Source organism: Rhineura floridana, chromosome 18 (assembly GCF_030035675.1).
Source record: "Rhineura floridana isolate rRhiFlo1 chromosome 18, rRhiFlo1.hap2, whole genome shotgun sequence".
In the NCBI taxonomy this organism is placed as follows: domain Eukaryota; kingdom Metazoa; phylum Chordata; class Lepidosauria; order Squamata; family Rhineuridae; genus Rhineura; species Rhineura floridana.
In genome coordinates, this window is record NC_084497.1 from 5,647,936 (window position 1) to 5,675,192 (window position 27,257).

The window sequence follows — 27,257 nt, forward strand, 5'->3', positions numbered from 1 at the left end:
AACCTACCTCACAGGGTTGTTGTCAGAATAAAAGGGTGGAGAACCACGTACGCCACCTTGAGCTCCTTGGAGGAAAGGTGGGATAGAAATAAAGAAGAAAAGAATAAAGTAAAATAAAACTGCCCTCATCTTACCCCGCCCCCCAGCCACCAATAATCACAAACTACTATTTTTTTTCCTAAGAAAAACAAATCTTTATTTGTTTCATTGGTTGAGCATCAATCGAGACAAGGCAAGACTCCGCAACAAATCAATTCAGTTACAAACCCGTCGGGCAATTCTTCTCCTCCTTTTGTCATTTTCGGTCGGCCCTCCTCATGTGCCGTATCCCAACCTGGCTTCCCCAAACAACGACGAAAATTAAAAAAAGAAACCCACAAAGCCGGCTGTGGAAAGATTTGCGTTTGAGGAACGGAAGCCAGCTCGGCAGGGCCGATAACCACTGGGCCAATCTCAGTGCTGGCCTCGGGACTCTGCAAATGCTGGGCACGGCCGCCGAGAAGCAAAACTCTCGCTGGGCATTGACTAAGAGCTGTGCAGAAGACTCCCATGGAAATCAACGAGATCTCAAAGTGCTTATCGTCAGGAAGATTGTGCATATATATATATATACACACACACATATTTTATTTTAAAAACGTAACCCTACACCCTAAACAGGACTGTTGGACATCTCAGCAACACAGGAAGCTCCTGTATACTATTGGCACACCTCTTAGCGTCTACACTGACTGGCAGCGATGGATCTCCGGGTTTTCAGTCAGGGGACGTTCCCAGCCCTGTCTGGGGATTGAAGATGGGACCTTCTTCACGCGCAGCAGATGCTCTAACCACTGAGCCACGCTCCTCAGCTCTCTTAAGAAGAGAGCACCTTTTCTCAGCACAAGAGCTTCCGACAGATCGTGCATAATTTTTTAATGCGGCGTAAAGAGAAGGCGTTACGAGAGCCACAGGTTGGACAATCGGACATCTCTAAGCAAGAGAGGACTTTCTCGCAATGCAGCCGGATTGTAGGGACGAGCAAGAAGGAACTTCAAATGCAAAGCAAAATAAAAAAGAGGAATTTGTGGAAGATCTTGAACCCGAGCACAATTATCCAGGACAGAGGTGGTTAATTTCTGGCCTTCCGGGCATTGCTGGACTCCAACACCCATCCTCCCAGGCCACGCTGGTTAGGGCTGATGCAAGGTGGAGTCCAGCAACATCCAAAGGGCACCAGGTTGGGTATGGCTGTCGTAAAGGGTTCACCCAGTCTCACATCCTTTTCACAACCAGATGCGTCACACCACAACGGCAAGCACCTTCTCCCCACCGGCTCATATTCAGAGGTAGACTGCCCCTGATCTGGAGACTCTAGCCCTCAGAAGCAACAGGCCGGAGATTTGTTTTACCCAAGCCAACTGTTGTCATCATATCTTGGGGGCAGAGAGAGTTCCATAATTTAATTTAGCACTGTGCAAAGAAGGGCAACTTCCTCTGATCTGCCCTGAACTGACTGTCCATCGCTTTCAGTGGGGTGACCTCCGGATTCCTAGTCTTTATGGGGAACAGGACAAAAGAAAGAGGACAAAAACACATTCATCGAGGGAATGTAGAGAGCTGTCTTGTAACCAAATCAAAACACTGATCTGTCTCGCTCAGGACTGACTGGCAGCAGCTGGGATTTTCCTTGCCTGGAGATTGAACCCCGGGGCTCTACCGCTGAAGCAACACTATCAAACTACAGTGCTTCCCCTAAAAAGTAAAAGTAAGATTCTAGTCCCCATGGTCCCTGAATAAAGGGCTGGGGGAACTTCTTTATACCGAGTCAGATATATCTAGCTCAGTCTTGTCTACACTGACTGGCAGTGGCTCTCCAGGGTTTTAGGGCAGGAGTCCATGGGTGTCAGCGGCAGGGGGAGAGAATGGGGTGCAATTGCACCCCTCCAATGAACCATGGTCCCAGATTCCCAGCTTTCTTTCTTTTTTTTAGGAAAAAAGCAAGTTTATCCTTTTGCATTCAAAATAAGCACTCTACTGTGGAGCTATTGTCCATTCACTAAAAATAGAGCAAGATTCCAGTCCTCGGGGTTATGAATCAACTGTTGACTTAAACAAGAACACGGGAAGCTGCCTTATATAGAGTCAGACCGTCTAGCTCAGCCTTGACTACACTGACCGGCAGCAGCTCTCCAGTTTTTTAGACAGGGCATCTTCCCCAGCCTACCTGGAGACCCCAAGGACTGAACCTGCGGCCTTCTGCCTACAACACAATTGCTCTACCAAGGGACTTTTCCCTGAAGAGAAAGTAAGATTCTAGTCCTCATGGCTCTGAATAAAGGGTTGGTTCAAACAAAAACACAGGAAGATGTCTTATCCGGAGTCAGATTCATTGGCCCATGACTGACCACACTGAATACCAGCGCCTTGCTGGTAACCGCAGGTGGAGATGCTGGGAATTGAACTTGGGAACTTCCGGCACTGAACTATGGCCGTTCCTATTAAAAGCATACATGGATTTTAAAGAGGATTGGAAAAATCCAAAGAGGAGGATCGGTGTAGCAAAAAGGTCTTACCCAAGGTAGTTGAATGGAGCCCCCAGGCTGAGCAGCAGTCTACCTCCAAATACCCGAAGCTGTGGGAAACAGCTGTTGCCCAGGTGCCTTGCTTCATGGCCTTCTCAGGAGGCTCTGATTGGCCCCTGCAGCTCAGATGCCACATTAGATTAGTAACCCAGCTCATTTCTGGTCTGGCAGGGCTCTTATGAAAAGGAGAGAGGCTAGATTTATTTACATCCCATCTATCTCAAGAAACCAGTGGCAAACCTAATTTCTCCGTGTGCAACAAGCCAGGAACCCACATCGTACAACCGGATTAAAATAAAAAGCAGCATTCGATTTTTTAAACTTTTTTTTTTTATAAAGTGTAATTTTATTCCGAGCGCAGAATCTGAATTTCCTTGATGCAGATTTTTTTGGGGGGGAGGAGTTTGCATAGATTACAACCAGTACTTTGGATCTGGGAGACCTGAGTTTGAGTCCCATCACTCCCACAGACTTATACAGAGGGGGCTGGGGCTTTAGGCAAAGTCAGCCTGCTGGCCTCAGCTTTCCCCCATCCGTAAAATGGGTTGAATGGCGACTTGCATCGCAGGGTCCTTATGAGGACTGCACAAACGCACAACAGACCAGACATGGAGATTTGCAAACCGAACAGGGAAGCAAAAAGCCTGAAGAAATAGCAGCAGAGTTTTCAGTCAAACCGACCCACAGGCCAAGAACGCTTGGAAGCCCGTAGCAAAAGGAGGAAGAGCACAATTTTTAATTCATGTGTATATTTCAAATCGCATGCAGTTAACCATTTTGCATAGAATCTCCACAAACTGGGGGGTGGTGGGAGAAACCGGGGTGGGGTGGGAATATGTTGAAATGTGGACCTCAACCTTGAGGGATGGTGGGGGGGTGGAGAAAGAGAACCTGCAATCAAACTGCATCCACCTCTGCTAGGTTGTTGTTCAAGTCACTTACGCGTGAAGCGACCCGTTCATCCAGCCCAGCAGAGAGGCCCCAGGAAGAGGCAGTTCACAGCCCCTCCTGTTTGAGATACCACCGATTATACCTGGGTCCTTCTGCGTGCTGCCCCTGAGCTACCCCTGAAGCATATGTTTCCAGTCCTCATGGATCTACATACAGAGCTGATTTAAACAGCTGACTCATCCAGCTCGGTGTTGCCTTACACGGGCTGGCAGAGGCTCTCCAGGGTTTTAGGCCAGGGAGCCTTTCTCCAGCCCTACCTGGAGACGCAGGGGTTCCAACCTGGGACCTTCTGCATGCAAGGCACCCCTGAGAGCTAAGGCTCTTTTGCACGAGGCTCCTCCTATGTTTTTAAGCTGGGGTGCACATGGGGCAACGCTCCTTCGCCTGGAAGGGAAGCCAGATTCAAGCCCCCCGTGTTTCTGAAGGGATTTAAAAAGATGGGAAACGGCCTAATACCAAGTCAAGACCATCCAGGCAGCAACGGCCTGGGTCTTTCTACGATCCTTTGAATGGGAGATGCTGGGGACTGAACAAGCGGCCTGCAGGCACTCTCCGTTTGAGGGAAAGGAAATTCCTTTATCCCGCGGCATGTGTTGGCTTCCAGCTGAACGGCTGGGAGTTTAGACAGCAGCTTGGAAAGCGCTTTAACGCCTCCCCCCTTGCTCCAGTTCTTGTCCCATCCCAAGAAAGTTTAAGACCTCTCTCTGTGACTGTATCCCCGAAGATCTCCATGCAGCAAGACACAAACAGCTTGCAAAACAGCGTGCCTTGCCAGCAAGTTTTTTTGCTGGCAGCAGGGACTAAATTCTCCAAGATTCTGATCCCCGTCGCCCCTAACCATTGGTCATGCTGGCTGGGGCTGATGGACATCTTCCCGAGTCAGGGAAGATGCTCTAGGCCAGGCATTCCCAAGCCTGCCGAGGGGGACCTCTTTTAACGATTTCTCCGCCTGTTCCAGCGACGGTGGTATGCGCTGTACGATTTTCAATTGCTTTTTTGCCGCTTCTTTAATTTCTTGCACGCGCTGCCCTCCGCGGAATTCAAAACAGCAATACAGCAAGATACAAGGGTGAAAAAAAGAAGCACTGAAAACGCAATTAAAAATCCACACGGACGTTTCATGCAGAGATGCCGCGGACCCCCCAAATGAAGCTCGCGGGCCCCAGTTTGGGAACCCCTGATCTAGAGAAATGTTGGTGGGGGAGGCAAAATGGGAAGCTGGGTGGGTTGAAGAAGGAGAGAAATCATCTATCTAGACTCTCTGATCTGAAAGAAAGAATCAGTGGTAGAGGGCGGGGCGGCAGAAGCCCTCCGCAAAGCCACAGGGGCACATACCATTCACTTGAAGCATGGCACGGGGACAGGAATTAAAACCAGAAGGAAACAAAGAAGATTAACATTTCTTATTTTTTTTGCCCCGCCAATGGAAGGAGGAAAGGAACAAAAAACAAAAAATTAAAAAAACCCTTCCAAATCGCACCCCATCCCACCTCTTGTCTCTGTTGGGGGCGGGGGGGGGGCAGCCGTCTCTGTTGGGGGCAGAGGGGGGCAGCCATCCCTCGTTACCGCAGAGAGGAAGCCCACCTACCCAAAGGGCGGACCGCCCAAAATAAAAAAAATTGCACGAAGTTCAAAGCCTCGATCTGGGGAGGCCGTGGACATTTGGGCTGTCGATACAGCGGCCGTGAGAATCGCCGGGGCGGTCGGTCCAGGATACAGGCGCACGTACACATATGTGCATCCCCCCCGTGCGCTCTGCATCTCCTCACTGCCCCGTCCCGTAAGGCCAGTTAAAGGTGCTGCCGGAAAGGAGCATGTCTCTGATGAGGGTCTCAATGGGCGTCTTCCCAACCAGTCTCATGAAGAAGAGCTGAGAAATGAGGGATGCTGGGACGGCCCGCAGGGCTGGGAGGCGGAGCAAGAGTCTGCCGAATCGCTGCGGCTGGGAAGGGTACTGCGAACGGACGTACTCCGTCAGAGCAACCTGAGCTTTCTCCTGAAGGCTCTCCACGTGCGCGGGGTCCGAGAGGCCGCAGGCGTCTGGGAAGACAGTACAGGGAGAAACGAGAGCAGGGATCAGAGCGAGTGAGCAAGAGAGACAACAGATTGCACCCAAGATGCTCACAGCAGGCTGAAAGGGAGAAGCCTTATCCGGAATCGGACCATTGGTCGGGTTCTCTTCTTGATTGTCCCGGAGTGCAGGACACGGAATAATGGCCTCAAGTTGCAGGACATCAGGAAAAACTTCCTAACTGTTAAAGCTATATGACAATGGAACCAATGACCTAGAGAGGTGGTGGGCTCTCCGACACTGGAGGCCTTCAAGAGGCAGTGGGACAGCCATCTGTCAAGAATCCTTTGATTTGGATTCCTGCATTGCGCAGGCGGTTGGACTTGATAGCCTTATAGGCTCCTTCCAACTCTACTATCCTATGATTCTATGGTCCATCCAGCTCAGTTTTATTTATTTGTTTTATCTCCTGCCCTCCCTCCTAGAAGGAGCCCAGGGCAGCAAGCAAAAACACTGTAAAACATCTTAAAAACAAAAGACTTTAAAACATATTAAAACAAAAATGTATTTAAAAACATATTAAAACAAAAATGTATTTAAAAACATATTAAAACAAAGGATCTTCAAAAACATCTTCTAAAAAAAAAAAGTTTAAAAACATCCAAATAAAGCAATTCCAGCACAGACGCAGACTGGGATAAAGTCTCTACTTTAAAGGCTTGTTGAAAGAGGAAGCGCTTCAGTAGGTGCTGAAAAGATAACAGAGATGGTGCCTGTCTACTAATTAAGGGGAGGGAATTGCAAAGGGTCGGGGCCACCACACTAAAGGTCCGCTTCCTATGTTGTGCGGAACGGACCTCCTGATAAGATGGTATCTGCAGGAGATCCTCACCTGCAGAGCGCAGTGATCGACTGGGGATATAAGGGATAAGACTATAGTTCAGGCATCCTGGTCCCAAGCTGTATAGGACTTTGTACACCAAAACCAGCACCTTGAACTTGGCCTGATAGCAAATGGGCAGCCAGTGCAATTCCTGCAGCAGCAGGGTGACATGTTGGCGATACCCTGCCCCAGTGAGCAGTCTTGCCACACATTGCCTACACCAACAGGCAGTGACTCTCTAGGATTGCTGGCTGAGGGGTCTCTCGCAGTCCTACCCAGAGACCCTGAAATATGATTTTAATTACTCATGTTCCTATATACTGATCTTTGATCGAAATAAATTTATTCATACCTGGAGAACCTGAAACCTTCTGCATGCCAAGCAAGTGCCCTACCTCTGAGCTTTTTAGGAAATGGGAGTCCCTCACTCAGCAATCGAGCACATGGCTTTGTATGCAAAAGTTCCCAAGTTAGATCGGCTTGAGAATAACCCCTGTCTGAAACCACAGAGAGCGGCTGCCAGCCTTTTGTTGAGAAGCATGAGGACTAGGATCTCACTTTATTTTTAAAGGAAGGGCCAGTGGTGGAGCACCTGCTTTTGTGTGCAGAAGGTCTCAGGTTCAATCCCAAGGGCCTGATTCAATATAAGACAGCTTCTGAATTTCCTACCTGGCCACTGACTGCCACTGCACCCAAAGAAGAAATGGTAAGCAAAGCGCATGTACCGAAAATCAGAATAGCTGACACTGAGGCCAGCAGAGGAATGCTCCTCCACCCGCAACTTTCATCTAAGTGCCCAGATTATTCAAAGCCGTCCCAAAGATGAGCTTTGGAAGAGCTGACTTGCAGGAGCAAACTCGTCATGACCTCTGCTGCAGTAACATGAAAGGGTTCGAATTAGCCACACACTGGGGTGTGTGTGTGTGTGCTTGTGGGAGTGATACTGCTGGAAAATCTATTTTAAAATGTTAAAAAATGTTTTTCCCAACTCACCCGGTTGGCGGGGATAGGGTGGTGGTGCTAACCACAGAGTTCTACCCCTGGCCTGTTCAAAACAACAGTATATATAAATGTAAGGAAATGTAATGTTTTAGGAGCGCTTATCGTTAATTGGCAGCAGCCTATACGTGGGATAAAGCAGTGCATTTCTTTACATTTATTTATACCGTTCGTTTTATTCTATGTAAAGTTAAAAACAGATGTTTGTATAATTTATAATTGTCTGTTCTAGCTTAAAGTTGTACTCTTATATTTGGCGAATACCTCCTTTGTCTGTTCAAAACGACACCCTCCCTGCACCTCAGTTCTTGATGAACTAACTGGACATCCGTCCCGTCCTGAGGCAGTGAGTTCCGCAGGCTGCAAAAGAGAACTCCTGCTGCAAAGCCATTTCAGGAACCACAGCAGGGCTGAAGCAGTTCTTTGCACTGCGGACAGATCATACCATAGCTCTGCTTTGTAACTGCGGACCCTATAGGTTAGTTTATTTTTCTTAAGGAGGCGAAGGGCCAGTCCAAAACTTTTAAGACCGTTGCTTGGCACAGGTTAGCAGGTGCTAGCCGGGGATAGGGGCTTCTCCAGAACCTTCCTCTAGAACTGTTCTAGAACATTCAGATTCTCAACCTTACCTGAGCACTGCTTTGGTTTTACTGGATTGTAAGGCCAGATGGAAATTTTAGCCACTGGTTTAAAACATTTATACTGTTTGGCTATTCTCTCTGCAGTTGCTACCAAGCCTTAAAGGCAGATTTCAACATCAGAAAGAAAAAGAAACTGTCAATAATAAAATCCAAATCAAAGCCCAAAAAAGGTGTGTGTGTGTGTGATTGGACCCCCCAGTGAAGCCATCACTGGTCCATTTCTTTCATCTTCCAGCAAATGCAGAGAGAGAGAGAGACAGACAGACAGAGAGAGAGACAGACAGAGAGAGAGAGAGAGAGAGAGAGAGAGAGAGGATTTTGGTACATTGATAACAGATTTGCACACATAGCAAAGATAAGCAAAAACACCCCACAAAAACCTCTGCACTGAATTATTATTTTTTTCATGCATGCAAATTCCAGAAGTTAAAAAAAAATCCAGAAAAGAACCACAGATTCAGGCCTTATCATTTAGCCAAAACTTCGGATAACGCAGAACCTCAGAATCCAGGGGAAAGTGTGCCAGAGGAATCATTCTTCAATAAAAACGAACTAACAAACTGCAGCTTGGCTCACTTACAAAAAGCCGCTTCTGGTTTGGCTCAGTTTGTGGCACAATGCCGCTCGCTTGGAAGGCTGAGAGACTGCCGAATCGGTGGGTTTGTAGGCCGGCTTAGCCTCCTGACTCTACAATCCCCTAAGAGCAACCCTCCCTTTGCACGATCCCCTAAGAAACAGACTCACCGGGCGTGAAGAGGGCGATAGCTTTGAGGCAGCTGTACTCCGCTGAGTCCACCTGCAGCCGGTTGAGCTTCTCCACTTGGTCCTGGAAAATGCGGATCTGGTCCATGAAGGAGACCACGCGGTCGGCCGACATGGGGGCGGCGTGGAAGCCGGCAGCCGCCAACAACGGAGCCATGTGGAGGGGCAGTGCAGACTGGGCGGCATTGAGGACAAAAAGCTCGCTCCAGCTCAGGCGCAGCAAGGCCACCTGATCCGAGACGGGCAGGTCAGGGAAAAAAGGGATGTTCCGGGCCCACTCCACCGTGCTGAACAGGAGGCGGGCTGCCAACTCGCAAATGTTATCGATCCCCATCACGCTCCCTTGCTGGGCGTATTGGGAGCTGAAGCGAGCGGTGGGGTACGGCTCAGCCCGCAGCAGCTGAGAGATCAGTTCCGAGACGGGCTGCCCATTGTAGTATTCCCCGCTGGGCATGGTGTTCGGGCTGGCGCTGGAATGAGTCGGAGGGATCCGGCCTCTCTGGACAGCTGGAAACACAAGCAAAGCAGGGTTATTACGATTAGTGGTTGCCAATTTTCTCTCGGCACACAATTTTTAAGCAAATGGACCTCCAGGCCATTGTAACTCAACGAGAGACCATCGGGTAACAATAGGATAGATAGGGGGGAAAAGGAAGTGTCAGGAAAAGCTACAATTCCCAGAGTTCCCAGGGAAGAAGGATTGATTGGCAGCGACGGCCGCCAGCTTGGATGGTTTTAAAAGAATATTAGACAACTTTTATCAATGGCTACTAGCCATGATGGCTGGGCTCTGCCACCATAGTCAGAGGCAGTACGCGCCTGAAAACCACTTTTGCTGGAAGCCGCCGGAGGAGAGAGTTGCTCTTGCACCCTGGTCCTGCTTGTGTGCTTCCCGACAGGGCGTCTGGTTGTGCGAACAGGATGCTGGACTAGATCGGCCACTGACCTGATCCAGCAGGCTGTTCTTATGGTCCTAATGATTGCTAAACCACTCTGGGAGGGAAATCAGGATCTAAGCTAACCTCTCTCAGCACCCTTCACAAACTACAGTTCCCAGGATTCTTTGGGAGAACCCATGACCACTTAAAGCATAAGACTTAACTCAGATGCAATTTTCCCCCCAGAAAAAAACTAGAATTTTTTTTGGGGGGGGGGGGACACAGGGTTTTTAAATGAATGTTTACGGGTTTTTCCCCCAGGCCTTCCCATCTCTAGATGCAACCCCCAGATCAGAACATAGTTATCCTTCAGATTTCCTGCTTCTCTGAATTTTGCTCTGTGGTTCTCAGCTCAACAATGAAGAAGCACCAAAACATGTAAAAAAAATCCATTTAGAAATGCATACATTGAAATTGGCGGGGAAAGGCCTTTCTACATATGTAATTTTTCTTACGGACTTTTTCAAAATAAATCAATTGGAGGTTTATACTGAGAAGGGAAAGAACTGGAGTTTTGCATAAGGACATGTGAAATTGACACTGACTAGAAATAGACAAATTCCCTTTTCATGATCCTGAAGCCCTGCTCTGTTCAGCACTGCAAATACTTCTGAATCTGGTTAACAAGAAAAGGAAAATAAAAGATAAAGCAGCCTGGGCAAATTATGCAAAGCAAGTTTCATTGATCCCAAAGCAAACTCAGACGTAAGAGCCAAGTCAAAGGTCTGTGGATCTAGATCTTCTTGTTTGCTTGTCTCCAGCATTAAAGGAAGAAAAAAAGAGTGGCTTCCAGTGCAGCTTAGAAATACCATTGATACCTTGCCCTCTCACTGACAAGACACAACACAAAAGGAAGAAAGGATTGTGAGGGATGAGGAAAAAAGCAAGCTCAGGGGCTATTTTTTTAGACACAGACGTCTTGCAATGACCAGCTGGAATTGAAAAATGTTGAGGACGATGGGGATTTTTTTTTTTAAACCAGATAATTTTATAGTTTTATTATGTTTTTTAAAATGCTTTGTTTTTGAGATGTTTCAGAGTGCTTTTAGTGTTTTTTTTGCTTGCCCTGGGCTCCTTCTGAGAGGATATAAATTTAAATAATAACAATAACAATAATAGGGGGCAAAAAAGTTGCTGAACCTTTGGAAAAGTTCTGCAGCTCCCATCTCCCTCCCTCTCCCTTAGCCTGACAGAATAGCTCGTATTTGGAGGTGGACTGCTATTGAATGTGGAGACTCTACTTGCTACTGAGAGACATCTCCTTCACCTTGAATTTGTCTTGTAATCAACAATTACTTCGATCGACTTTTAATTGGAACATCCCTCCTGGGTCAGGCCAAAGTGGGTCCTCCTAACTCAGCTATCCTTTTTCCAACCGCCTTCCACCATTGTCTGATTGTCCCCAGGATGTGGAGGAAGGCTGCCCCTGAGGAGGATCTGAAAAATCAGAATTCCCCAATGCCCCCAAAAATGTGGTGGTAACTTGTGGGACTCCTTGGAAAATTCACGGAGGAAGGGATGGCTTAGCAATGGCTGTAAGGCAACCTGTGGCCCTCTGGATGTTGCTGGACTCCCAACTCCTATCACAGGAACTTAGGAAGTTGCCTCCGAGCACGTCAGACCAATTCACGCATCTAATTCAATATTGGCTACACACAGCTCACACAGGGCTTTCTCCTGGCTCTATCTGGAGATGTGGGGACTGAGGCCGGGACCTTCTGAATGCTTTACCACGAAGCTACAGCCCTTCCCCCTTATGCTAAACAAGATTCTAGTCCTCATGGTTCTGAATAAACAGCTATTTTAAATAGGAACACAGAACCTGCCTTACACCGAGTCAGGCCGCTGGTCCATCTAGACCAGCCTTTCCCAACCAGTGTGCCTCCAGATGTTGTTGGACCACAACTCCCATCAGCCTCAGCCAGCATTGCCAATGGTCAGGAAAGATGGGAGTTGTGGTCCAACAACATCTGGAGGCACACTGGTTGGGAAAGGCTGCTCTAGACCAATACTGTCTACACTGACCGGCAGCAGCAGCTCTCCAGGGTTTCAGGCAGGGGTCCCTCCCAGCCCGACCTGGAGATGCCACTGGGGGTTGAACCCAGGTTCTTCTGCATGCAAAGCAGTGGCTCTGCCGCTGAGCATCGTGCTATCCAGCAAAGACAGTGAAAGGTTCTCACAATGCATCCCAAGGTTTCAGGATGGGCTTTCGGGGGACCCTAAAAACCCTCCACGTGCAGAGATATTTTTTTTGGGGGGGGGTCACGAGACAGAATGACAACAACAGCAAGGCCTGTAATTGCAAGGAGAACGCTGCAAAAAAACCCACAAAAAGTCTAGGAAATAATTCTAAACTCTCCCTCGAGATGGGACTTGGTTCTCCAGCGGTGACCTTTACTGCTGCTGAGTCGCATGACCTGCCAGCCTGCAGGCGCTTCTCCCCACCCCAGCTAAAAGGCTGGGCTCTACAAACAAACACCACCTGTTTTACCGGTCCGTCCGCCACCCGTCGGGCCCTCCACAGCCTTCAAAACAAGCAATGAGCTCTCTGCAAAATGAGGGCTTTTGACTCCGCTCGGCTGTCTGCCAGGTACCTTTGGCACGCTCCCCACCAGCCTCAAGCTTCTAGTCCTCAGTTTAAAGATCTGCCTCCCCCCACCCGCTTCCCCTGCTTGCTCTGACAGCATCCCTCCTAACAGAGAGCTTCAGCTATGGGGCGGTATACAAATGCAATAAATGAATAAAATAAATAAACTATACTACACAGAGGCAATGGATATATCTTCCTTGAGCATCTCAAGAGGTACACTGCCCCTGAACATGGAGGTTCAGAAGCTCCTGGCTGGATCAGGCCACCCAAAAAGTCTACCTAGTTCAGGATCCCGCTGTGAGCCCAGTTCCACAGGATCCCTGACGCACAGCCTCACTCATCCCGCCCACACCATTAGGACCGTCATAATAATTCTTGCCATTTTAACTCGGCAGCCATCTCTCCGCAACATGCGTAACGAGATCAGATTTAAAGGAGGAATCGTTAAAACACAGGTAGATTCTCCTAGTGTCTCTGGCTCAGCAAATTCAGCCTAAAACGGGGAAGCAGAGCCCCGCTATCTCCAAAGCCAATGCCTGTACTTAGCTTGAGGGAAACGGAACCATGGAACTCCCTGCCACAAGGAAATTGCTGTGGCAAAGAAGGTAGCCGAATCCAGGGTTTGTTTGTTGTTACGTGCCTTCAAGTCGACTATGACTTATGGCGACCCTATGAATCAGCAGTCTTGTACAACTCCGGACTCTCCTTTCGCAACTGTGCGCATCAGCCTCTGGGCTGCCTTTCGGCTTTGACCAGCTGCGTCATTGGTCACAGTGCTACTCGTACTTGTCTGTTGTTCTTCCCCAGTAGCTCGGTGAGTGCCTTCTGACCTGGGGGTCTCATCTTCCAGCACTATCTCGTGCTGCATTTTGGATACTCTGTTCATAGGGTTTTTGTTGTTGTTCACATGTGCCTTCAAGTCGATTACGACTTATGGTGACCCCATGAATCAGTGACCTCCAAGAGCATCTGTTATGAACCACCCTGTTCAGATCTTGGAAGTTCAGGTCTGTGGCTTCCTTGATGGAATCAGTCCATCTCTTGTTTGGCCTTCCTCTTTTTCTACTCCCTTCTGTTTTTCCCAGCATTATTGTATTTGCTAGTGAATCATGGGTTTTCGTAGTAAGAGGTATTCAGAGGTGGTTTGGATGCATCTTAGTCTGGTGTCTCAGCTTTGACCAGCCCACTTTGGGTGCCCCTGCGAGGAGTCTAGCCTTTAGTCTGACTCGGTATGCGGCAGTTTCCTGGTTCCTTTCTTTCTCTGCCATCTAAGGGGAACTCTTTGCACATCTGATGACCTCTAACCTTGCGTACAACAGCCTTTAAAGTCCTACAAGAGACTTGGACGTTTGTACCGTTAGCAGACAACAGCGGTGTCCCTTTTGCAACCTCTTTCTCCGGACAAAGAGCACCCAGACACCCTCACCGCCCCCCGCCAGGGTTACCTTCTTTCCTCATCCCAACACGAAAGCACTTCTTCAGACGGCAGTATTGGCATTGGTTGCGGTGGTGCTGATCAATCTGGCAGTCTCGGTTCGACCTGCGCAAAGTTAAAAAAAAAAAAAATCAACAAACTGCCTTCTGTGCTTATCGCGCAAACGTCCCGCAGATGTAAAGGAAATGTGCACATGAAACACAAAAGTAAGATAAACCTGATCTATTGCATGCAGACACAAAAGGACTCCACGCTCCGCTGTGTCAGGAGTGGGGAACCTCCAGCCTGTGGCCCAATCTTGGCCCATGGGAGGAGGGCCTATGTGCTCTGTGAGGCCATTTCTCTCAACCCACGCCCAGCTGTCAATCAGGTGATGTCCCTCCAATGGGTAATAATTCTGTGTCCAATTCTGCATTGGCTGAACCCGCCAGGATCCTGCAGGATTAAACTCCCCCGCTCCTCAGCTGATGTTCAGGAGGTTAAATCCTGCACACAGCCCTGCAGAGAGCAGGATTGAAAACCCAGGACTTTTGGCAAGGAGCAGCACGCCCCATAAATTAATTCTGTACAGTGTGAGTAACAACTCCCTTTTCTCTGTCCTGTATCTCCTACTAGTAATTTTGATTGGCTGAACATGCCACCCCCAAGCTATAATGCTATAGCGGGGGGGGGAATCTCCCCTTTCAAGCACACCTTGAAAGCATTTTTCCCCCAAAAAACCATTCAGCTGTTTATTGAAGATGCTTTTACTGTTGTTTTCATTCCAACTGTTTGTAAAAAAAAAAAAAAGGCATTCCATTTCACAGTGTGCTTCACACGATAGGGAAGGATACAGCACTTGCTTTGCATGCAAATGTTCCCCAGTTCAGTCCCTCCCATTAGGACCCCCTTGTTCGAGACACTGGAAAGCAGCTGCCAGCCAGTGCAGCCAACACTGAGCTAGATGGAACTTGGTATGAGGAAGCTTCTTATGTACCTATTTAAATCAGCCCTTTATTCAGAACCATGAGGACTAGAATCTTACTTTTATCTTTACAGGAAGAACCAGAGCTCAGTGGCAGAGCACCTGCTTTGCATTCAGGTTCAGTCCCCAAAGGCATCTCCAGGTAGGGCTGGGAGAGACCCTGCCTGAAATCCTGAAGAGCAGCTGCGAGTCAGTGTACACAATACTGAGCTAGACAGGCCAACGGCCTGATTCAGTATAAGCCAACTTCTATATGTTCCTGTTCAGATCAACTTTTTCTCCAGAATCATGAGGACTGGAATCTTAGTTTATTTTGAGGGGAAGGGCCACAGCTAAGTGCACGCAGAAGGTCCCAGGTTCAATTCTCCAGGGACTGCTGGGAATGTCTCCTACCTGAAACGCTGTAAGGCTGCTGCCCGTCAGTGTAGGCAATACTGAGCTAGGAAGACCAAGGATAAGGCAGCCTACTTTTCCATGTTCACTCTCATTCCCTCCTGCCTTTCCACTTCTCCCCCATCACACACAACTTTATAAATCTCTATCCTTCCCCCCCCATCCATTTAGTCTCCTATCTTCCGTGGACCGCCAGCGGTCCGTAAGCTGATCTGCAGCATGTCCACGTGAAATATTCACATTGATTTTTAATTCTATTTATCCTTATTTTCTGCTTTTACTGCTTTGTCAAATTGCAACTTGAATTCCGCAGAATGTAAACCGAAACGCAACCTCGGAAAGAAAAGGTGCAACAGAGACACAAATTAAAAACCACACAGCATCGAACACAGTGCACTGCAAGGGCTACAACAGGCAGGAAGACCCTCAAGCGGCCCCGCAGGACCCTCGGCAAGTTTCCCGCGGTTCGTGGGGGAAAAGGGTTGGGAACTTTTTCTTTGGTTCACAAGAATCACAACCCTCGCAACACAGGTTGCTTCTCAAAGCACGCACACATACGCGAACAAACACCGCTGCGCTCCTTTGGCGTCCCGGTGATCTCCCAGCCAAAAGCCACGGCGCATGAGCAAGGAATTCCAGCAATTTCCTCAGACCAAGGAGGAGTGGGGGAAAGGTTATCGGCAGGCCTGAGCCAACTTCGTTCAGAGGACAGAGCCATACATCGAGCCAGATTTAGTTCAGGACTGTCTGCACTGACTGTTAGCAGCTCAGCAGGGTTTCAGGCTGGTGATATTTTCTAAGCATGGCCTAGAGATGTCAGAGATTGAGTCCTTCTGCGGTGCAAAGGAATTGCTGTACCTCTCAGCTATGCTCCTTCCCATCAAGATAAAGCAAGGCTGCAGTTTCATGGTTCTGAATAAAAATGGAAATGGAGTGCCTTCAAGTCGATCTTGACTTATGGCGACCCTGTGAACAGGGTTTTCATGGTATTCAGAGGAGGTTTACCATTGCCTCCCTCTGAGGCTGAGAGGCAGTGACTGGCCCAAGGTCACCCAGGGAGCTTCGTAGCTGTGTGAGGATTCGAACCTGGGTCTCCCAGGCCGTAGAAACCTAAGAACCTGCCTGCCTGCAAAGCAGATGCTCTCCCAGTCAGATATCGCCCTTTCCTTAAAAACAAGGCAAGATTCCAGTCCTCATGATTGGGAATAAAGGGCTGCTTTAAATTGGAGCACAGGAAGTACCCTTACATAAAGACTCAGAGCACTGTGACAATCCAGCTACACTGGGGGGCAGCGGCTCCCCAGATTCAGTCAGAAAAGGGCCCTTTCCCAACCTAACGTGGAATCACCAGGGACTGAACATGTAATCTTCCACATGCAACAGAGATCTCAGTCGTTTTGGAGCAGCCAAGCACCCTGGCAAACAACGCTTCCACCGGCACAATCAGTGCCACGCCGCAGCCTGTCTCATCTCAAGAAGATGAGACAATATTCGGGAACATTTATGCGCCGGTTGCCCCTCTCCTTTGGCGCTGCACGCCCAGCACGATCAGAGGGCTTGCGGGGCCGTGATAGGAGAAGCGACGTCTGCGCAAATTTGCAAAACAGCAACACAGGACCACTGGGCAGAAAATCATGCTTTCCTCCCCCCCCAAGGATGCATGCACCCAGCTTACGAAGAAGCTCAGAGAGGCCAAGTGAACATGGGTTCCCCGACCTGCCACAACGCCCTCTTCCACATAGCTATTAAAAGTGGAACGTTTTGAAGCCCAGCGGTCATCAGCTTTGAAGGCTGTGGGCCTGTAGGGCAAGTAATTCTCTAACCAAGGGTGTCTGGCTGTGTTGCCCTACAAAAACAACAGCCCTTCTCCCTGCAAGCCTTGAATGCACCTAAACTAGACCAACCGCATGCCCGCTCCAAAAAGACCTTTGCCGCGCCCGGAGGCAACACAGCCCAGCAATCCACACTCTTGAGAAAGTCCTTTTTTGTTGTTGAGTCCGCTCCTATTACAGTTGATGCAATGGGGGGGGGAATTGATCCCCCTTTCTTAACGGGATGCTCAAGTCTATCTCCAGGTAGCCCCACTCTCCCTGGACCCCATGCAAACGAACAGTCCCACTGTCCTGCAAGCTCTTAGGCAGAGAGCTGGAAATCAAGCACCAAAGGGCCACCCCAAAGGATCCATTGTTTTGGTGGGTGGGAAGGACAGTTTCTGGGGGGGAGAAGAAGAGGCATTATAAAGGTTTACACAATTACAAGTGGGCGGAACCGCCAACAAAACGTCGCAGTATGGAGTGGCGATGGCCAGCCGGCTAGTGCCTCTTCTACGATACCCCATTCCATTTCGCTTCCCACTCAAGTTTTGCATCTGTGACCGCAACGCTGAAGTCTGATTTGAGTTTACCACTCTCCCCTCTCCTGCCTGCCCCCTGCAATAGTCAGCATTCTGCAGCCACTGAACACGCCCACTCCTCACTGGGATATTTGGGTTCCTTCCCCATTAAGAGAGAGAGAGACAGTGTGGCGTAGTGGTTAGAGCATTGGACTACGACCTGGGAGATCCGTGTTCAAATCCCAACACAGCTACAAAGCTCACCGGGTGACCTTGGGCCAGTCACTGCCTCTCAGCCTCAGAGGGAGACAATAGGAAACCCCCTGTGAATGCCGCTTACCATGGAAACCCATGAGTCAGGATCGACTGGAAGGCAGTACCTTTACATTTCCCCCCCCGTTAACCATTTTCTAAAACAGATTTTTTTGGGGGGGGTTACTTCTACAAACCTGGCATTCTCCCAAGCCCCCTGACATCGCCCTTTAGGGCCACTTTGAATATTCCTTTTTTATTCTATTGCCCTACATTTCTATGCCACCTTTCTTCCATCACGGAATCCACAGCAGCATACAGGTGATTGCCAGGCGGTCTCCCATCCACGCACCGACCAGCCCAAACCTGCTTAGTTTCAGCAAGGCGGTGGCCTCATGTGCCTTCAGACCAAAGCCTGAGACCAAACAGGAAATTGCCTTCTACTGCGTCCATCTAGCTCAGTATTGTCTGCACTGCCTGGCAGCGGCTCTCCTAGGTTTCAGGCAGGGAGTCTCTCCCAGTCCCATCTGCCAGGGATTGAACCGGGGACCTCCTGCATGCAAAGCAAGTGCTCTGGTTCAGAGGTACGACCCTTCCCCTTTTAACTGAATGTGCATATGTGGGGGGGAAGAGTGTGCGCATACGCACATGGGTCCAGAGCCGGCAGAGGGGGGCAATGTAAACAGCCGAGTCCAAAGTCTGCAAAACAGAAGAGGCAGAGCCTGGGACCTTGCTCTGCAAAGCTCAAAGGCGAATGCCCGGTACCCTTCCCAAACTACATTCTCCAGAATCCTTTGCGCAGGCAGGCAAGCAGGATATGTTGATCAAACCCAACAGCACACGCCTTAAGCAGGCCTCTCACAGGTTCCCACCCCTTCTCTGGGTTTTTATTTATATATTTATTTTTTAAAAACGGTGAACCTTGAACTCGGCACCAGAAAGTGTATAAGAACAGCTGGCGAGCATAAAACAGCTCTTGACGATCTCGAATACCGTTCAGGCAACTGACACGAAACCAGCAACTGCTTCTGCATTGTAATTGTTTTGGAGATCTTTTTGAAGATGATTTGTTTTCAAGATTTGTTTTTAAACGTTTTAGTGTGTTTTATCATTTGTTTGTTGCTCCCTTTGGAAGGAAGGGCGGAATTAGGGCTGGGTTGAAAAATTCATTTCAGTTTGCATCTAAAGCCAAATTGATCAAATCCTCCCTTTCCGAAACAACATGAAATGAAATGAATCTTTATTGCTCAAAGCCATAGGCTACCACAATCCATCGCATGTAAAAGGGGAAAAAATTAAAATACAAGTCATATTTCAACAGACACAGTTTAACAGCATACAGTAAAGGGACAACAGCACTAACTTTCAAATAAAATTTCTTCTCCCGCGTGAAAGATACACTGACCCACCCCATAACTTAGTGGATAAGTATTACAGCCATAAAGGTGCTAAGACACAACCCACTCACCCCACAAGGATTTTTTTGTGTCTAGCTCTTAGTTTTCCCACAGCAAGAGCAAATTTTGCCACCTGGGTAGTTATAAGTACTGTTGCCTGCTGAAAAATGGAAATGGGCTGCCTTCAAGTCGATTCTGACTTATGGCGACCCTATGAATAGGCTTTTCATGGTAAGTGGTATTCAGAAGTGGTTTACCATTGCACCAAAACTGACGGATCCATTCCTAGGCGGGATATAAATTTAATAACAATGAGAATTTGGTCTAAGTTTATTGACTTTGTAGACAACAGACAGGACTGCAATGTAGAAACTCATCGGTCAAGTTGGAAGGGTCTGACTCAAGACTTCTGCCCCTTCAGCAGAAAGACGGGAGGCAAATTTGGAGTAAGCAATGCTCAAGCCACCCTCTGCTAAACCATTAACTCTAACTCTGGCGGTAGATCCCGTGACACCTTGTCACAACCTGCTCGTACAGGAAGTTGTTTTGAGAGTCCATTACATAGGAAGCTGCCTTAGACGGAGTCAGAGAAATGTTCCCTCTAGCTCAATATTGTTTACACTGACTGGCAGTTCGGCCACTGAGCTATGGCCCTTCCCATCACTTTCTCCAATGATGCGCATCAGAGGCAACAGCCACTCGAAACAACAACTCGTGGCAAACCGTCACTGGATCCGAGCTGTCCCCAAGCATTTAAAAAGCCGGTTACAAGGGCCAACGCAGCAGTACAACACGCCAAAAAAACAAAAATTTGCCAGATGTATTCGTCGTACCAGGCAGGGGTTAAAAGCAGCAATCTTTTTGGGTTTACTCATAAAAGCACAAGACCCACTTGTGCAGTTTTTGCAGCCCACAGCTTGGGAGACTCTACGGTAGCTCACGGCAAATTGTCCAAAGGACACATCAGTTTCATTCTGTTAGGCAGCAATATAGGCTCACTCAGGCGCTAAAAACTGCCAAAATTTGCCCTCCCACCACACCCGTAAAACAAAATGTGCTGCTGGTATCCCTTCAAGACAAAAAGATGGGCTCCCTTCGGAAAACGCTTCTGCCACAATCCAGAGGGGGAAATTAAGAGGCAGGAAGAATTCCTCTCTGGTTTCGTCGGCTGAAACCTAAAAGAATCTCCATTTCCATCCAAAGTGCATTCCAGAAAGGAAATCTGAGCACTTTTCAACGGGACCCTCAGTCCCAATATCCATGCGATTTTCTCTGACGTGGAAATGCTTCCATTCCAAAGGAAGGTCATGGGACGGGGAGCTTCAGCCACGGTGTTGATTCCACTAATTATGCCATTAGGGGGCCCAATTATTTGCCACGAGAGAGGGCCCGTCTCCAAGCCGAATGCGTTTTAAATAGGCACATCAGGCCTGCTTTGGGTGGTCAAATCCTTAACGCGACGCATTCCAGCTGCGCGAGACAAAAGCATGAAAAGCGCCCTTGGGGAGAAAACAAAGCAACAAGGCCACCCACCCCCTTTTAAAAATATTCTCCCTTTTAAATTCTGGGCTCAGTTACGCCGACCACAAAGAGCAACAGCTCACCCGAACACCAACAGGACACGTGCACGTTGGGTCAAAAAACAAGGAGTCCGCCAAGAATCTCTGTTTGGGAAAAGGTTTTGTCGCACAAAGGGCACCCGAATTGTCTCCCTGGTTAAGAATATGCTTAAACTGAGAAAATGAAAACGTAGACGTACATAGAGAAGGATGCATGGGGAAGGTCTGCAGCTCAGGGATACAGGAGCTTCTTCGCATGCAGACGGTCCCCGGTTCAACCCCAGTGGCATCTCCAGGTAGGCTGGACAAGACCCCTGGAATGTCTGAAGCCCTGGAGAGCCACTGCCAGTCAGTGTAGGCAATACTGAGCTAGACGGACTAACAGTATATGACTCAAAATAAGGCAGTTTCCTATGTTCTTATTTATCCAGAACCATGAGGACTGGAATCTTACTTTGGTTTGTAACCAGTGTTAGCGCTACTCAGAGTAGAACCAGTGAAATGAATAAGCATGGCTAACGTAGGTCTGTTTCTACTCTGAATAAAACTTAACTGGATACAGGCTATTGCTTTTTAGGGGAAATACTATACAGCACCTGCTTTGAATGTTGAAGGTTCAAACTGCCGGCGTCTCCAACAAAGGCTGGGACAGATCCCTGTCTGAAACCCTGGAGAGCCACTGCCAGCCAGTGTAGACAATACTGTGCAGGATGGACCAGTGGTCTGACTCAGAATAAGGCAGCTTTCTATGTTTTTTATTCAGAACCATGAGTACTAGAATCTTACCTATTTTTCTTATCTCTTTTTGGAGGAAAGGCTGATTGTAGAAAAGCCCATTATGGGTCTGATCTGAGGGGGAAGTGCTTCTCGGCGTGGGAGGGCGGGGAACAATGCTTTGTCAAGGGCAAGGCACTCAGGGCTGCCACTAACACTGGTTAGGAGTTAATGCTCTTTACTAAGCTATTAAGGGGTTGCGCTTAACTTGCTTGTCCCTCCTCCTCCCTTTTTCCTTGCGTGTCGTCTCATTTTCAGACTGTAAGCCTGAGGGATCAACAAGACACTGATTTTTGAAAGCTGCTCCAAGAGCCTCTTTAGCTGAACGGAGGAAATGCAGACATAAACATACCCTGTAGGTTTTCTATTTTTACGTGGATGACTCCAAAAAAACAAAAGAAAGCTCCCCAAGTCTGGATGTGGAAACTCCCATGATAAACTCGCCAAATTTTAATGAGATGGACGCAACAGTTCAAACCTAAATCTCTCCCATTCCGGCTCTGTGATTGTATATCCAGGTGATTCAGCACCAAATAAACCCACACGGAATAAGACACGCCTTGCAAACATCCCGTTCTTTTGCCCGATTGTTCCTGCTTTTCACAGACAGCCATCCTCACCCCCCCATCCCCTCTTTTCAACCCTCAGCTTCCTTAAGGGCTTAGAACTTGAATGCTTGTTTTGCCATTTGTTTCTAATTAAACGAAAGCAGGGTTTCCCGCAAATAGAGGGCTCGCAGCCCTGGCTTGACTACCTCGCAGGGGTGTCGCAAAGGGGATGACATGATGGTCCCTTCGCGATCTTGTCCCCGAGTTCTCACTATCAACCTGATCACAAGGATTCTTGGAGAGCACAGCTAGGAATACATAAATAGTATTTATACAAGTGCTTACTACCAAACACTTTCTCAGTGCTTTCTCCGAAATCCTTGCAACAACCCCCCTGCAAGTGAGGCCAATACCATTATTATTATTATCATCATCATCACCACATCCAAGCCTGGGGGCAAAGGGTTTGCCTACCCTGAGTGAGTTTGGGACAGAGGGGACCTCCAAACTCTGCCATTTGTAGCTCAATCTCTTGGCCACAATACCAAGCTTGGGAATCAGCCCTCCACACGGGGACTGGAAATAAGCATCTGCCATCTTGGGATGCCCTTGAGATAGCAGAGCTGTGAAATGTACGTCACGTGCTTCACAGCCACAAAATTAAGGCCAATAAGCCGAGACTCAATCCAGACCCGTCAGTTCGCTGGCCTGACAGAGCGGTGCACAGCTTTGGAAGGGGCTGCCCTCTCTTTAAAGCCAGGGTGGGGAATCTTTTTCTGCCCAAGGGCCGCATTCCCTTGTGGGCAACCCTGCGGGGGCCGCTTCCTAGCAGTGGGTGGCTCCACAGGACAACAGCAGGAGCAATGGTATTTCTTTCCCCTTTGTGCAACAGACGAGTTTCTACACGTTCCTCTCTCCGTTCTCCATCCAGAGAAACAAGAGTCTTTATCAGGGCTCAAGGACGGACACATCCCAGCCAGGCATAAACACCGGAGGGCAAGGCGGAGCCAGTGAGGGGCGTGGCCTGGGGAGAGGGGATGTGGCCTAGGGGAGCGTGCCACGGGCGAGACATTTGGAGGGCCGCATCTGGCCCTCACCCCTCCCCGAAAGGATCAGGTGCCCGGTCTGCGGTTGCTCGCAGATCCAGCCTGGCTTCTTGGTGCACAGCTTGGTTCCGTGCAGCCCTTGTGCTCAGGATGCCATGGACTGCGGCTCCGGTGCTGTGCCGGGCTGGTTGAGGACCGAGGGGAGTTGTCCATCTGGAGGGCACCAGGCTGGCAAAGGCGGCCTGGATGGTTCGGAGGGCCTCTTCGAAAGCTTTGGTTGGCTCGGGGAGCCTTGCAACGAAGGAAATATTTTCCCACTCCGAGGCAACAGCCCTGCTTGAGGACAGGAAAAATGCCAACGGTGTTATGAAGTGGCAGCATCAAATCCCTCCAGAAATTGTGGGATTCCCGCAAAATGACAAGCGCAATGGATGGGGGCAAGGCATAGCTCAGTGGCAGAGCCCCTGCTGTGCCTAAAGAAGGACCCAGCTCAATCCCCGGTGTCGCCACGCAGGGCTGAAAATGTCCCCTCCCTACCCGGCCTCAAACCCTGGAGAGCAGCGACTGGTCGGCGTAGACAATACTGAACGAGACAGACCAAGGGTCTAACTTGGTATATAAGGCAGCTTCCTAGATTCCTATTGAAATCAGAACCTTTATTCAGAATCGTGAGGACTAGGATCTTGCTTCATCTTTTATGGGAAGAAGCCTAGTTCAGTCGTAGAGGCAGTGCACCGGGCACAGAAGGTCCCTGGCATCGCTAGATAGGGTTGGGCATGTCCCCCACCTGAAACCCTGGAGAGCCTCTGCCAGTCAGTGTGGGCGACCCTGAGATAGATGGACCCAGGGGCCTGACTCACAGGCTACTGGGTCTAGTTTGAGAGCTGCACCAAGTGATCCTTCTTTCGAAGCTTCTCCGCCAGTCATAGCAACCCTTCTAATTCACAACGAAAGAAAGGCAATATATCTCCAAAAGCGGAAGAGCTGCGCAAACAGAGAGCTCCAGCCTTGGGCTCAGACGCCCACACCCAGGCAGTGTTGCGCAATGGTTAGGGTGTCTAGGACTAGGACCTGGCAGCAGAGGCAGGTTTGAATCCCCACTCAGCTAGGAAGCTTGCTGGGTGACCTTGGGGGCCAGCCAACTGTCTCTCAGCCTAACCTACCTCGCAGGGTTGTTGGGGGGATGAAATGGAGAGGGGGAGAGCCACGGCTGCCACTCCGAGCTCCTTGGGACATAAATGGAATAATGAAATGCTAGCTAAGGAATCCGCTCCTACAAGTGGTCGCGATGGCCCCCATCTTGGAAGACTCTAAAAGGGCATTGGGCAAGCACATGGCTGTCAGTGGCTACTAACCACAATGACTATTTTCTACCTCCCCTGTCGGAGGAAGCATGCTCCGGAACGCCAGTTGCTGGGAATCGCACGCAGGGAGAGACCCACTGAAAATGAAGGGGCCTAAGGGAGTCATGCCCATTCATTTGAGTGGGTCTGCTTGAGAGTTTGAACTAACAGCAGCTACAATCCTCTGGTGTGCTGACTGCCTCTCTCCCTCCGGCCCGGAAAAAGCCGTCGAATTTGAATTAAGACACGGGGAAGGGCTGTAGCTTCGTGGCAGAGTGGTTTATGAACCAAGAGGACTGGAAACTTATTTGATATTTAAGGGGGAAACTCTATCTCAGTGGGACAACATCTCCTTTGCACACAGAAAGTTCCAGGTTTGATCTCCAATGGCATCTCCGGGGAAGGCTGGAAATGCACCCAGTCAGTGCAGGCAATGCTGCCCTAGATGGACCATTGGGCTTGATTCAGCAAAAGGCAGCATCCTGTGTCCCTATTCCTGAATGTCCCTGAAAAAGCCAGTTTTCCAAGACACTCCAGCTTCCCAGAAGTTCTGTTGCATGCAAATCATCACAAAAAATAACACACATGTACAAGACTCATGTTTTGATCTGCGCTACGCACAAATTATTGTCAAAAACCTACTTTTTCCCTTAAAAAGACCCTGTTTTTTAAAAAGGGGGCCTCCTTTGCTAAATACACAAAGGGCTCCACGAATGTGAACCACCCACCCGCTTAAAATTTGAGAAGTGCCAGCGAGGCCACAATCACACGGAGCAAGGATATATTTAGGGGTGCCAAGGACACAGGGGTATAATTGAGGGGGACACCCCAAGGATAACTTGCCCGGGATGGCAACATGTCACAAACAAGGAAGCAGCTCCACATTTTCACAGAAAAGCACCACCCAGCTTCAGGTATCTCAAGCGAGCGAGCCTGGCTGCATGCCAGAGGGGAAGGTCAACGTCCCTACACAGCTCACATAGCGAAGCCATAAAAGTCATTTAATAGCATGGTATAGCTGTTAAGAGGGTCAGACAAGAGCCTGGGAGATCAGGGTTCAAATCCACACAGCCACCGGCCAACCACTCTCTCTCTCGGGCTAACCTACTTTGCAGGGTTGTTGTGCGAGTAAAACAGGGAGGAGTGACCTGTGTACGTCACCCAGAGCTCCATGGAGGAATGGCGACATATCCAGTTAATAAATCCATAACATAAAAATACAACACAGAGATGACCTTTGGGCACAGGAACAGCGTTCATCCACATAATTTCCCCCCCCCAAAGAATTTGGTGTGTGGGTGAAGAGGGGAGTCTAACTCCCCCCCCCGTTCAGATTAGCATACCTAGTTGTGATAGCTGGCAATGCCAGAGAACAGGTGAGAAAAGGGGGGTGAGAAAAGGGGGGCTTCCTAACTCCCGCCCCTGCTGGGACTACACCAACCGGAATCCAAAGAGCACTTTCCTAAAAATGTCACAAAACATCCCCAACTCCAACTCAAAGCCTTTACGATCGCACAGCTGTGCTTGGGAGGTGGTGGGGTGGGCCTGCACCCTCCTGGGACCCCACAAGGAGCCCCGATCTTGGGGCAGCCAGCCAGACACTCAAAGCCCTCCCCAAAAGGCCCGTCTTCCGGGAAATGCCGCGGTCACGATTTTAAGGCAACGCCACAGCTGGGAAGGCAGCTGGCAGGCCCAGGGAAGGTGCATAGGGGGAAAACACAGGCAGGCACCCCTTTCTCACACACGCACACAGATCCTGTACCCCCTTTCTCGCTCACACCTCACACGGGCACCCCACTTCCCGGTTTTTCGGGGAAGGCCAGGCACCTCTGCTGTGGAAAAAGGAGAACCAGAGTGGAGGCAGTGGGAGAGATGATGTGATGCCCAAGTGCCCCCATTCTCCTCCCTCCAATAATAACAGTCAGCCATACCTGCAGGTGTAGCTGAGGTTTCTCCGGATGCTGCGCTTGAAAAAACTCTTGCAGCCTTCGCAGGTGAAGACCCCGTAGTGCTTCCCGCTGGACTTGTCCCCGCAGACCACACAGTCCACTTGGATGCCCGGTTTGTCTTCGTCCCCCGGCTCCTGGTCGCTGGTGCCCCCTTGGGGGGAGGCAGAATCGTCTTCCGAGTGACGGGGGTACCCTTTCTCCACCCCGTTGGCCTCTCCGTTAGGGTCCCCCCAACCCCCAGTCACCATGGCCATAGCGCCCCAGGCTGTGTGTGTGGCAGGAGGGGCGATCGCACGGCTCTGGCCAGAGGCGGGCTGCTGGCGCACTCCCTCCAGACAAGGCAGGCAACAGCAAGATGATGATCAATGATGACTATTGACGATTTACTCCTCTTCTGGTTCCCGTCCCCCTGAATCGCTGCAAAAAATAATAATAATAAAGGCGAAATTTCGGAGGGAGGGAAGGCGAAGTGAAGGCGACGGGGGGGGGGGCGGGGAAGGAGTTAATGGTTGATTCACCAGCCAAGCACAGAGGGACCGGGTTAGGGGGCTGAAGGTGGAAAGGGCCCCCGTCCCTCCCCCCAAAAGGAGTGAAAGTTGAATCACTCCAGGCTGCTAAAGGATCATCATGAAGAGCTGAGGGGGGGTTGAAAGAGGGGGGGTCTTCTTGGCAAAAATGGGGGAGAGGCTCAAGGAGAGGAACAAGGACCCCAAATGACACCCTTCCCAAAGTTCTAGGAGATACAGGGGGGGACGTCTGGAGTCCTCCAAGACTTTTGTTTGGGAAAGGAAAAGGGGAGGCAGTTCTGGAAAAGAAACTCTCCCCCCCCCAACAAGCCTAGGGGGGGAGAGAGAAACAACTCCGGCAAGTTCTTTCAGCGGCGGGACGCCAGGTGGGGGGCCGGGCGGGGAGGGGGCGCGGGCCGG

The 27,257-nt window shown here is 49.5% G+C and overlaps 1 protein-coding gene across 1 annotated transcript; it reads right to left on the reverse strand.

Annotated features, from left to right (window-relative positions):
* Window positions 1-169: 169 nt before the first annotated feature.
* On the reverse strand, window positions 170-27,257 carry NR2F6 (nuclear receptor subfamily 2 group F member 6). The gene is made up of 4 exons (XM_061601896.1): window positions 26,314-27,257; window positions 13,785-13,879; window positions 8,794-9,318; window positions 170-5,555 (listed from the first exon to the last, which is right to left on the reverse strand). The coding sequence occupies exons 1-4, from the start codon at window positions 26,583-26,585 to the stop codon at window positions 5,281-5,283; spliced, it is 1,167 nt and encodes a 388-aa protein (XP_061457880.1). The 5' UTR covers window positions 26,586-27,257; the 3' UTR covers window positions 170-5,280.

Bases quoted from the DNA above. Each gene is read 5' to 3' on its own strand.
- NR2F6 (XM_061601896.1), bottom strand. From the start codon at position 26,585: ATGGCCATGGTGACTGGGGGTTGGGGGGACCCTAACGGAGAGGCCAAC. The intron at 13,880-26,313 runs GTATGGCTGACT...AACTTTGCGCAG, and splicing joins AACCTCAGCTACACCTGCAG to GTCGAACCGAGACTGCCAGA. The intron at 9,319-13,784 runs GTAACCCTGGCG...TTGTGTTTCCAG, and splicing joins TGTTGGGATGAGGAAAGAAG to CTGTCCAGAGAGGCCGGATC.